Source organism: Orcinus orca, chromosome 17 (genome assembly GCF_937001465.1).
Source record: "Orcinus orca chromosome 17, mOrcOrc1.1, whole genome shotgun sequence".
NCBI lineage: Eukaryota > Metazoa > Chordata > Mammalia > Artiodactyla > Delphinidae > Orcinus > Orcinus orca.
In genome coordinates, this window is record NC_064575.1 from 83,103,948 (window position 1) to 83,116,373 (window position 12,426).

Here is a 12,426-nt window from a genome sequence, read left to right on the forward strand (position 1 = left end):
TAATTTCCAGAAACCCATCAAGCTCTGTGCCTGGAAAGGACTCAGGACAGTCCACGCATTCCCCCAGCTGCCCACAAACGCAGCCACTCCCAAGCCACATGGGGAGGTGGATGAATCCAAGACCCTCAGGGAAGGAACGCCCCTGCCCCTCTCAATACCCCACCTGAGCGTCTGGGAACTCCCATAATCAAAGAAGTCTGTGGACTCACCCAAATCATTCTTTCTGTTGTATAAAACCCTTCTTCTCGGTCCAGATGATGGACGGCTTAAAACACAGAAGCAAAATGAAACGTGAAGAGAAAAAAGGTGCTCAGGGCATCAGGGAACTGGATTCTACACAAGGCTTTGCGCCGAGACAGGCTCTCTCCGTGCCTCAGTTTCCCTCTAGACCAGAGCACTGTTCTTCTGACTGTAGGTTGCAACGCACTGGTGGCTCATGGCATCAACTCAGTAGGTTGTGATGAGCATCTTTGTAATGAAACAGAATAGTAAACGTTAGAGGGCCTTGTGGTCAGGATAAGCAAGCTCTCCTAGTTTTATATTTAGGTATGCATACACTGACTCACAAAGAAATTGCATTCTTGCTGTGGGTCACGGTCAAATTTTTTTTAAGTCACTGGATTAGAGGATATCTAAGGTCTTTGGGATTATTTCTTCAAACAGAAAAGGATATTATAATAACGCCCTTGTGTCTTTTACGGTTGTGTGAATACACTGAGATGGTAGACGTGCAAAAACAGGAAGGAGGTCGTCTCATCCTGCACTGACAGGCATTGCTTCCCGAGGACCCTGACACCCACTGACCCCCAGATTCAGCTCCAATGAGAGAAGTAGGTCTTGGATCCTATTTTTAACTTGTGGCAGTGATATTTCTCTACATATGGACCCTTCCAACATCTGTGGACGTCTGTACTCCGGGTTCCTAAATTGATTAGAAGCATCTAGCACACAGGTGATGAAAAGGAGGTGCTGGATAAGTACGCTGCCCAGGAACTGGCGCGGTCACATGCAGTAGCTCACCCACGTGTGTATTCAGCACGTGGACTGGACCGTGGCTCTGGCCTGGGCGCCCCAGGGAAAATGATGCATCCCCAGACTTGAGGGCTTTACGCGGGGGCAGACGCGGGCGATGAGAAGGGAATCGTCACGGGAAACCGAAGAGAAGGAAACTTGGATTTATTGAGCACCCGTTCAAGCTGGGCATGTCATTTACACACACACACTCGATGCCATTTATTTCAGAGCGAGAAGCTGGAAGCACACATTTCCCAGCTCTGGCCAGCACCCCGGCCAGTTGCCCACCATCAGGAAAACACATGGGAGTGGTCTCTGGACCCCCTGATTTCAAAATTAGAGTGAAACCAACAGCGAGGGGCAGGGAGGGGTTCTGTCCACGGCTCAGAAGCCACATTAACACACGGGGCTACTCTTCCCACACCGGCTCCTGCATCTTTGGTGCAGACGTGGGACTCCAGGAAGCTGCTGCGAGCCGTGCGACAGTGTTTCACTCCCACAGGTTTGAAACACCGAGGTGCTGAGTTGGCCCCAAAGGAGGGAGTCTGCGCCCTTCTGCGCGCGCTTCGCATCAGGAGGACAGGATGTTCTTCGTGTCTGCAAATTCTTTCTCTTCCTGCTTTACTTCTCTCTCCTGGGAAGTAGCGACTGGTGGATAATTTCTCCCCGGGCGACCTCTGGGCACAATCAAGAATAGAAGGCCATCGCCTCATTTTCTTAAAGTCTCCTTTTGAGGAAAGAGGTAAGTTTGGCAAGTGTCTGGTCGGGGTTTCATAGCACCGAGAGTTTCCTTAAAACTGGCAGCTACACTTCAAATGGAGGCTGTCAGAAGAACAAGAACCACAGTCCCCTGCCCCACGAATCAAGTTTTCCCAACTTGAGAGGAGAGGAGAAAAACTCGAAAAGCATTACCATATGAAATAATAATAATAATTAACAACAACAATAATAATAATAATAATCTGACCGACCGGCAGCATCTGTTGGTTTTAATAATGTTGAGGTCTCTCAAGAAAATAAGACAAAACCAAATGATAAAAGAAAGAAAGAAAAAAAACACAAGGCTGAAATGTCTCAAGACCTCTGCTTCCCATCGGGCTCTGCGTTCAAGTTTCAGAAATCCACCGCCGTCTCCTGGCATTCGGGACTCTTCTAGGGCCCCTTCACGTTACCAGGTCGAGCAGCAGCAAGGCTGGCGAAGTAGGCACACTGGGAGGGGTCACACTGGCCAGGGGGGCCGGGGGGTCCTGGGGGGCCAGGGTGTCCAGCTGGTCCTGTCTCCCCTTGAGGACCGGGACCCCCGGGGAGCCCATCTTTAGCATAGCCAGGTTCCCCGGGTTGACCTGGCCCAAGAAGCAAAAGAAACAGAAGGTGGTTCAAGTTCGTTCTGGAGCAAATGAGCCCTGATCTCGCTACTTCCATTCAGTATGAACTGAAGACTCAACAACCTCAGAACACCCCACGGTCTGGGCGCCCTGGCTGGAGAGAGGAGGAAATGTGGACACCTTGCTTTGCAGGAAAAGGGTTGCCTTAACGGTTTGGACTAGGACAGTAATCAGGGTGCCATAGGAGAGAAATAAACAAGGGGAGATGGAGGCCAGGTAGGGAACGCATCCTCTGTTACAAGGAAAAGAGAAACCGGACCGTCTGTGTCTGGTTCTAGGAGATGCATCCGAGTTGGGACACCAAGTCCCCACCATTAACCGTCAGCCGCAATGCATGTATCCTTGGAGATACCTAGTCACATTCCATCAGCCAGTATCTAAATGGTCCCATTTATTCTGTAGTTTCTAGGCTTTATCTATATGTTAAATTTGAACCACATACATGGACTACATTAAACTACTCTGCAAATCAGAGTCAAAGACAATGTAAGTAGGAAGTAAGTAACTGAGAGCCCAAAATTTAGATCCAGAAAATACTACCTAAGACAAACTTCCTTTTTTTTGTTGGTTAAATCTTTTTTTTCTTTAACTTTTAATCTTATATTGGAGTACAGTTGATTAACAATGTTGTGTTAGTTTCAGGTATAGAGCAAAGTGATTCAGTTATACATATACGTGTATCCTTTTTCAAATTCCTTTCCCATTTAGGCTGTTTACTTAAAACAAACTTCTATGCCTCCATTTATTAAGCATCATAATATCATATGTAATCAATCTCCCTTTTTGCTTTGGCAACTGGGAAGCTCAGTGCTAAGTGTTGTAGTTAACCTTAACAGTGATATTCTTCCTTAAGCCTTAGTAATCACCTTGTTAGAAAATCTGAGTCCCTCCATAAAATAAACAAAAAGTAAACTTTTCCCTTTAAATGATCTTTGGACATTGCATGAATTCTGTTCATGCTTTAGTAGTAGTTATTTAATCTATTGTATTCCTGTCTCGACTGAGTTTTGAGCCAGCAGTGTTGTTCATTCCTTCAGGTGGGAACCACTGACATCTAGTCATTATCTCAGCCTCTGGTACAATTATCTCCCCCATCACAATGCTTTCTGTTCGGCCTTGTAATCTTTATTTGGAATTGCCTTATTTTTAAAATATTCTTAATATTTTAAGCTATTGAAAAGTAGGCAAGCTATCACAAATATGTATAATGTGTGTCTAGTTATCTTCTCTCATGAGAATAACATTTCCACCATAGGAAATTTGGAAAATCAAGAAGATATAAGCACTAAAAATAAAATGACCTGCAGGCCTAATATTCAGAAATGACCACGGGGAATCATATAAAGTAAAATTAAATAAAAATAGAAGCCTCAATGAGGTGGAGTTTGATAACAATTCAGTCTGAGTTCTTCCACACCTCATCTCGGAATGCGATACTGCTGTGTTCTAGAGTTAGTCCCATACAACCATTAGATAGGGTGGCCAGCTTGTCCAGGTTTCAAAACTCAAAGGGCCATGTCCCAGGAACCCCATAGCCCCAGAAAGGCCAGGACGGCTGGCCACCCTGCCACGTGGCCAGCATTCTCCAAAATGTGTTCTGAGAATAGTAACAGGGTATTACATTACATAGTGAAAGAAAAAGCATCCGACATTCAAGTGAGTTTGGAAAATGTTGGTTTAACTGAAATAAACATTATTATTTTATGCAAGGTCCCTTAGCACTGCACCAGAGAAGTTAATGTGTACTAGGCATGTCTGAAAGAGAAGCACGGTTCCCAGAGCTGTCCTGACTTACTTAAGGCCAAATCAGTTTTCTTCAGGACCATTTCACAGGATTTTTAATTCACGGGATACACCTCAAGAACTCACGGGATACACTACAGTTCGCACAGTGAGCCAAGAAGCTGACGTCTCAGAAAGATGTAATAAAACAAATCTGGGTTCCGCCTCGTCAGTAGTTAAGGCAGCCCTTTCTCCCAGCCGCTCCCAAGGCCCCTGGCGATGCAGGTGGGAGGGCTGCCCCGTGCAGCCCACTCGCTGCTGGCGGGCCCTTCCCCACCTGAGAACCCAGCGCCCGCTCCTACCTGGGATCCCGGCAGGTCCCACCTCGCCTCGGAGGCCAACTCCAGGTTCACCTGGGTCACCTCTGGCTCCTCGCTCACCTGGTGAGAGAAACATGCATCTTTGATGGTAGAGACCCAGGATGGTGGCAGAGAGAGGGAGCCCCACCACGCGGGGGGCAGGGCCAGCACTGCTGGTGTGCTTTCCACGGCTCGCACGCCCCTCACACTCGCACCCCTAGCTCCCGTCCACACACTCACACCCACACTCAAGCACACACTCGCACCCCTAGCTCCTGTTCACACACTCACACCCACACTCAAGCACACTCGCACCCCTAGCTCCCGTTCACACACTCACACCCACACTCAAACACACACTTGCATTCAGAAAGATGCCCATGTGAACACCAAAATAATTGGACACTCCTTCCAAACATTTGCTCAAATACACATATATACACGTAAACATTCACTCAAGTGCGTAACTACCCAATTACACATACACATATGTACATTCGCACATATATTAGCAAAAATATGCATACACTGATAAACACATCAAACACAGGCACCCAAATGTTCACACCCACACTCTCTTGTATACAAACACATATTCCCATCCACATCCACTCACATACGCCTACTCTTCACCATGTTCTAAAAGCATTTTACTTGAACCTTTATCAAGGAGGAGCTGGGTGATAAACAAACCTGCATGTACGTAAGACACAGCTCTACTCTCCAGAAGCTTGAATTCTAATAAGACAGATGGAGCAGGGCACAAAGAAATTCTAATGTGAAGCAGAATCAGACAAGTCCTAATAATCACAGGAATTTAAAATCCTAATAGATGTTCAGAAGAAAGAGGGTCCATTCCCCCGGGAAGATATCTGAGATTATATTGGGTTAATACTACACAAACTTGATTAAACTGTCTCTCTCAACTTTTTTTTCATCATTCCTTTTTTTTTGCTATGTTGCTTCCAGAATATTTCCTGTATGCAACATATGATATTTTCTTTTATAATCCAAATTGAAATTTTGCTAGTTCATGGAGATTTTAGGCCACTCTTATTTATTGTTATGATTACTACATTTGGTCAGTCTTTTGTCATAGTCTGATGTTTTCTATGCCTTATGTTTTCTTGTTGACATTGATTTCATGTATTTTGTTTTACGAACCAAAAGAAGTAGGACTCGGACACAAACTTAACAAAAAGTTCAGTAGGAGAAACATTACAAGGAATAAATCAATGAATAAAGAATTAAGAGGGAATTCCCTGGTGGTCCAGTGGTTAGGACTCCAAGCTTTCACTGCCTAGGGCGTGGGTTCAATCCCTGGTCGGGGAACTAAGATCCCGCAAACCTTGCAGCAACCAAAAAAAAAAAAAAAAAAAAAGAAAGAATTAAGGAATGGAAGATTGAAAGAGGAAGATGTTAGGGGCATGCATTCCCCCCACCTCAGTCACCAAGTGCCGGCTGAGATCACAGCACCCACCACATGCTTATTCCTTGCCAGAGAGAAAGGGTGAAGGAGCAGGTGGGTGAGTCTGGGCTCATGTCCTTTCCTGCCCTTTCACATCTGTCTGCCTGCAAAGAGAGTGCCTCCGACCCGCTTCCACAGTGCACTGTGTTAAGTGGGGCAGGCGCTGCCCCTTGAAGGACAGACCCCTTGTTGCCGGCAGCAGCTGCGTCCAGGTCAGGCAGCTCTCTGAGAGCAGGAGAGTTGGCAGCCACGTCCAGCTTTAGCTCAAACCACCTTATTCACATGTAAGCTGGTGTTTAATGCCCATTTGCCTGGAGCTTAAAGGTCTTATATCCTCACTGACTTCCCAACTCGAAAGGGGAAAAGGGGCATTTCGTGCTACTCCCTGGAACTTGAGCAGTGGAGATGGAGACAGAAAAGACAGGAGGAGGAAACAGACTCAGTGCTCCTGGCAGAAGCATCATTTTGCAGAAATGTCAAGTATGAAACCCTCTTCTGCATATGAAGAAATTACATGATGCCACAATGCAGGGTGCTGGCAGGCCGCAGGGCAGAAGAATAGGCTGGATCACGCATATTCAGTGGCACGCATGCCACGCACCCTGGTTCCTTCCCAGCCCTCGTGTCGTGTACAAAGCGCACCTTCCTGGGTCCTCACTCACCTTTGGGACCTATGGGCCCAGAGGGTCCCTCCAGACCCCCTTGCCCAGGCCGTCCTGGCTCCCCCATGGGGCCTGCCCGACCTGGAAGCCCATCTTTTCCAGGGGGCCCTGGGGGCCCGGGTCTGCCTTGAGAGGCCTTGGTGTGCGCTGAGGGCATCTGGGCCAGGAGGTAGGCGAGTCTGGCTGTGGAGCAGGAAAAACAGAGAGACAGTTCATGAAGGAGGGCTGCCCCAAAGACAGGATGGCAGCTCACTGCCAAGCTCAGCCCTGGGGAGACAGTAACAGCTGTAAAACAAGAGTAAGAGAAACTACATCGAGAGCACACTGCATGGCACCTGTACCTACAGCCGTGGCCTCTGGAGCCAGGCAGCCTGGGCTGGGGTCCCCAAGCAGCCGCTGCTGGCCGCGTGGCCCTGGGCGAGCTACCTGACCTCTCTTAGCCTTCGTTGCCTCTTCTGCAAAATGGATGCAATGAAATAACCACCACCCCACTGGGCTGGTGTGAGGATGGAGCAGATGGGACAAGGCACTGAAAGTGCTCCTGGAACAAGCTAAGTGCTGCGTGGACATCGCTGCTACGATCGAGGTGGCACTGACAGCAGTAATAGCAGCAGCAGCAGTTGTTGTTGTAATTGTCAGTTTGGGGAAACTGAGGCCGGTGGGGGTGGGTGGGATTTAAGTGGCTTACACAGAGCAGCTTAGGGACTTCTCCTCTCTAAGTGCTGAATTCCTCATCTATAAATGAAGGGCTGGATATGATATCACTAATGATCCTTAGGCGTCTGAAACGTGAAGATTACAGAATTGATTCAAAAGCCCCAGAGGTCCCACTGCCGGCTGCCACGCCCTCCTCTGCACTGGGCATACAGAGCCCGCCCCAGGGCCAGCACGGGCTTCTGCTCTGCTGGCCATACGGCCCAGACAATCAGGCCAAGCCCTTCATCTCGCAGGTGGTGTGACCCAGCCCAGAGAGGCATGTGGACACCCTCCCGGTACCCTGGTGGCAGAACCAAGGCAGAGTCGGGGGCTTCTGACAGCCTGCTGGGTCGGCTTCCCACGGCAGCCCCTCATCGTCTCACGCAGGGAAGCGGGAGGGCTGTGCTCTAGCGCTGAGACCCGGCCTCACGCCTCACTTCTCTGAGCCTTGATTCTCTCATCTTGAAAGTGGAGCTGATGTTTCCCCCTCGAAAGATTATTTGGAAGAAAGGACTCAGCCCAGCAGACGCTCCAGTTAAACTAGTTCAAAACAGGGCTTGTCTCTGCCCAAGGGCTGGAAACTCCTCACGGGCGGAGGCCCTTCCTGTCACCGATAAATGCAACCCTCGGAGAGCAGACCGTGGGGATCGCCACACGGGCGCCCTCAGGACCCACCCCGCCGGGTGGGGGTCACCATTCCAGCCTTTGGTTTCCTCTCCACCAACCCCAGCTCTGTGCTGTCCGCTCCGGGGAATCGTCTTTGGTTCTCCTGCGTAGGGAGACAGACCGTGCTCACCTGGACACGCCAGGAGGGCAGGGAAGAGGGTCATCTTGTTCAGTGCTGCGTCCCCTACCCCATTTAGAGTCTGCCACATGCCAGGTGCAGAATAACTGTCTGAGACACCACCACGTGAATAAACACGTCCTTCCCGCTTGTCCATCCGTGCCTGGGAACAGCAGTGGGTTTCCGATCTTCCCTACTACAGAGCTGTCTGTGACTTTCTTCCCCTAACAGTTTCCCACACATAGGGCAGTGGGCATGGTCACTGGTCCAGAGAACATGACGGTTAGGAGCCTGGATTCTGCAGCTCGGTTGCCTGCATGCAAACCCTGGTCAGACACTTACCAGCTCTTCGGCCTTGGTTACGTTCCTCAGCATCTCAGATGCTAACAATCACACGCGCCTCACAGGCTCACCGAGGCTTCCACGAGTTAACATGTGTTGAGCGCTGAGGACTCCACCCGACCCAGGGCCGGCCCTGCACGCTCGTGTTATTACCGTTACCTTCCCATCTCTCTCCCTTCCTGAGCACCTGCCGTGTATGCGGCTCATGCAAGACTGGGATTTCACAGTAAATCCAGTGCAGTAGGATTAAAAGGCTTCTAGTTCCTTGAAAGCACTGTGTGTTCAGCCCCCCTCAGGGGCTCGGCACACGCTGCTCCGAAGGCCTGGGATCCTGTCCCTGCTTTCGGCTCACATGGCCCCTCCTCCGGGAAGCCCTTCCTCACCTGTCCGCCCCCTGAGCTATCCTAGGTACTTTCATCCTTCCTCTTCAACACCCCCTGTGCCAAATTAAACCACAGGCATTTCTTACTGTACTGAAGCCGCCTTGTCTGTTTATGTCTCTGTCTCTTCCCCGGGCTGTGAGTTCTAACTAACAGACCCGCTGCAGGCCTGTCGGAGCTGCTTCCTCGTTAGATAAACAACTGAGTGCACGGAAGAAAGGAAGGATCGTGAGAAGCTTGCTCTGTAGATGCTGAGCTTCCTGGAGGTAATCAAGCAGCGGCAATTCAAGCTGCCCTGAGGAGAAGCTTGGAGCGGGATCTGTGCCAGAGAAGTCTGGCTGGAGCCTGCAAGGGGCGCCTCAACCCTCATTGCTACTGGAGCTGCTCTTAGGCTGCCTTTTCCAACCAGGCTACAGAAGTCCTGAAGGATGAGTGAACGGACTGCTTCCTGGGGCTCTTAAAAGCACCCAGGACCCGACCTACACGGCTGTGATAAAGCCCAGCTACTCACTTTCCAGCTGCTTCTCCACTTCTTCTCGGATGAGCCGCCGCAGGATGTCCATGGATGGAGACTCCCCCTAGGAGGGAGGGAAGGCGGAGTCGTTCATCCTCCCAGGAACCCTTGCCTCCTGAGACCTGCGATGGCTCGGGAAGCCACGACGGTCACAGCCCCATACACCATAGCTCCCTAGTTCAACCCCTTTTACACCTGGAGCCGTCTGCCCGCTCCCCGCCATGCAGGCGGCGTTATCCCGTCATGTACGGCGACCCCTTTCTCTCTGGGGCCCCTGCTCCCCCCTTCCCCGCACAAACCCCTTCCCCAGCTCTGGACCCGGGAGGTCTGCTCTGAGCCTCTCCCTGCAAAAATGCCATCTTCCTGCAGGACCCGCTCACAGGCTGCCTCCTGCATGAAATCGTGTTTGATTTCCTCCCACTGGTCACTTGGTTGCTCTGGTCCCCAGGGTCTGGCTTGCCCTGCTCTGGTCACAGAAACCGATGGGTCGGGGGCAGAGAAGGCGGGCGCCACCTCCAGGCGCCCACGGCGACGTGCGATTCTTAGACGGATCCGCGAGCAGACCTGCTGCCGCACCGGGCTCCCCCCTCGTCATCAGAGCCCTTCAGGGCGGTGTCCACCCCCAAGGCTGGGGGCTGTACTGTGCTCATCTCCGCAGCCCCAGCGTCTAGCACAGCGTGAGATGGGCTCTGTGTCCTTATTCTCTTGTTTGCCTTTCTGGTCAATAATCTTTTAGGTTAGTCCCAGAATGTCCACCGCTACCCACAGCAGCAGGAGAACTTGGCAAAGACTCAGAGGAGGGGTGGGGGGCTGGCTGCCTGGCCTCTGTCACGGTGGTGGAAGCTCAGGCTGGCCACAGGCGCCCTGGCAGGGACAGTGACACGGAACCTCAGAGCAGGCGGGGGCTCTGAAGACCATGTAAGCCTGTGCTCTGAGGAACCGGAGGGTCCCCCGAGGGCCACGCGGGCTGCGGAGGCGGGGTGGGGAGGTCATGGGGACCTGGTCACCAGCCCCCACTGACACGTCCACCAAGCTCTGCCTTTACCTCTCTACAGCCAGCGTGTGCCGACGCTACAAGTCTGTGAAAAACAAGAAGTCTGCCACGGGAATACAGTATGTTCAAAGAAAAAAACTGCTCTAAACAAGCCTTTCCTTTTACATTTGGGAAAAGCTGGACCCAAAGGGAAGAACGAGTACCCCAGACAGGCAGACAGGAGAGAGGCAGAGCCGGGCACGGGACGGACAGCCAGCCGTCCCCGCGGGAAGCTCTGGTCACTGAGATCCGGCTGCATCCTCTCAGTGGCCTGCGGCACCAGGTCCTGGGGCAGAAGAGTGCGACAGCCCGAGGAGTGGAGCTTCGGGGGTGCAGACACTGAGAGAGAGGGACGCTGCTCTGGAGCCCTTGTAAGCCATGCGGCGTTATCTCCTTTAACCATCGCAGCGGAGTGTCGGGAGGGAGGTTCTCCTCGCCCCTTTCGGCAGATGCGGAAGGAAGGCTCGGAGAGGAGAGGTCACCTGCCCCGGGTCATGCAGGTTACTGGAATCTGTAACCTGGTCCCTCTGAAGCCCACACACCTCACGGGCTTCCCCTTCAGTCCCAAGGAGCCCCAATATCCTTACCCTCAGTCCTGGAAATCCTGGCTGGCCCGGGGGCCCTGGCGGCCCGGCCGGCCCATTCTCCCCAGGTAGTCCCTGGGGGCCCATTAGGCCTGTGTGACCTTTGTGGCCTGGGATCCCAGGGTCTCCAGGCTGACCCTTCCCACCGGGAGGTCCTTTGTCACCTTTGATGCCAGGATTTCCCTAGGGGAGGAAAGAAGCGCTTCAGTGAGCAAAGGCCTAGGAGGCGCCCCCAGGCCAGACAAGACGTGCGGCTACAGAAGGGGCTCTGCCGGCCCTTTGCGTCCTCAGCGGTGGGAAGGAGGCCTCGGCCCTGGCAGGCCCATGGCTCAAGTCTGATGCCACAGACCAGGACACGACGGCCCAGGGAGACAAAGCTACCTGCCCACACCACACTGCTAGTCTGCAGAGGACAAGACATGAGCTCTGATTTCCAAATCCCAATCCCGTGCTCCGTCCCAGTAGCACAGCTCCACCTGCCTGGCTAGAGAAGGCCAGCCGCTGAGCCCGGCTGCCGGAGCTTCTGGCCCACTTCAGGCCCAGCTTTGTTCTCCGTCAGCTGGAGGGATGGTGGCACTCGTCAGCCAGAGGTGTCTCACCCGCAGGGAATCTGCCCCCTCCTCTCAGCCCAAGGGGGCCCGCAGAGGACGACACTGCCTGGGACCCCTTTCTCCCCATCGCTGGCCCAAGGACTGAAGTCCTGGATCAATGATCTGGGAGCCATGGCAACCACGGGACGGTCCAGTCCTCTGCCCTATCTGCTACCGGGTGTCTGACCAGCCAGCCTCCGTTGTCGGAGAGTCTGAAAATACGGCGGCCAGGTTAACAGCCTCAGGGTGTAAAAACTCCACTGCTTGGAGGCAGCAGAGGGGGGGAAACAGCAAGAAAAAGACGAGCCACAGGTAACCAGACATGGGACATGGCTATGGGCGTGCCCCAGAGCCACGGAAAAGGAAGACGGTGCAGTTATGAGACCATCTGCCACATACACGCACGAAAAACGAAAAGAGCAAAACGGTGGGAAAAGTCTGACACGTTGCAGGGGATCTAGTAATAGGCATGTTGACACGCACACCCCACGTGGTTCTGCGCACGGACTAGGGCAAGATGCAGAGGACGTGCACAGCGACCGACCTGGGGAGGGGACGGGGACCAGAGGGCCTGGTGGAAGGGCACCTAGTCTTCACTGCAGCCACTTTTCTGCAGTTCGTATTGTTTAACTACGTGTCTGTATTGCTTTTTCAACAATAACAGTAAGAGCAGTGAATTTAAAAAGGCATTTACCCAGATTTGAGGGGGTCACCTAAATTTCTCGAAGGTGATGCACTTCATGGGGACATTGCCATCCGTGGGTGATCTCAAGTTCAGGGGTCTAGGAGAGTCCTGGTGCCTCGTGCCCCTCAACGCCACGGCCTGTGGTGCGGCATTCCCTATTCTTTAAACGTCTCAACATCCCTTTGCCGTGAGAGGACTTGTCCCACGT

The 12,426-nt window shown here is 52.2% G+C and overlaps 1 protein-coding gene across 7 annotated transcripts in view; it reads right to left on the reverse strand.

Annotated features, from left to right (window-relative positions):
• Positions 1 to 1,154: 1,154 nt before the first annotated feature.
• Positions 1,155 to 12,426, reverse strand: part of COL22A1 (collagen type XXII alpha 1 chain) — a 261,252-nt gene continuing 249,980 nt past the window's right edge. For 6 of the 7 annotated variants that reach the window (XM_049700887.1, XM_049700886.1, XM_004265300.3 and 3 more), the window contains 5 exons: positions 10,947 to 11,126; positions 9,324 to 9,390; positions 6,611 to 6,793; positions 4,484 to 4,561; positions 1,155 to 2,357 (listed from right to left, as the gene is read on the reverse strand). In XM_049700887.1, coding sequence (XP_049556844.1) covers positions 2,167 to 2,357; positions 4,484 to 4,561; positions 6,611 to 6,793; positions 9,324 to 9,390; positions 10,947 to 11,126 — 699 coding nt within the window. In that variant the 3' untranslated portion in view covers positions 1,155 to 2,166. The remainder of the gene's footprint in view (positions 2,358 to 4,483; positions 4,562 to 6,610; positions 6,794 to 9,323; positions 9,391 to 10,946; positions 11,127 to 12,426) is intronic. The other variant, XR_007472957.1, reaches the window with a different exon arrangement.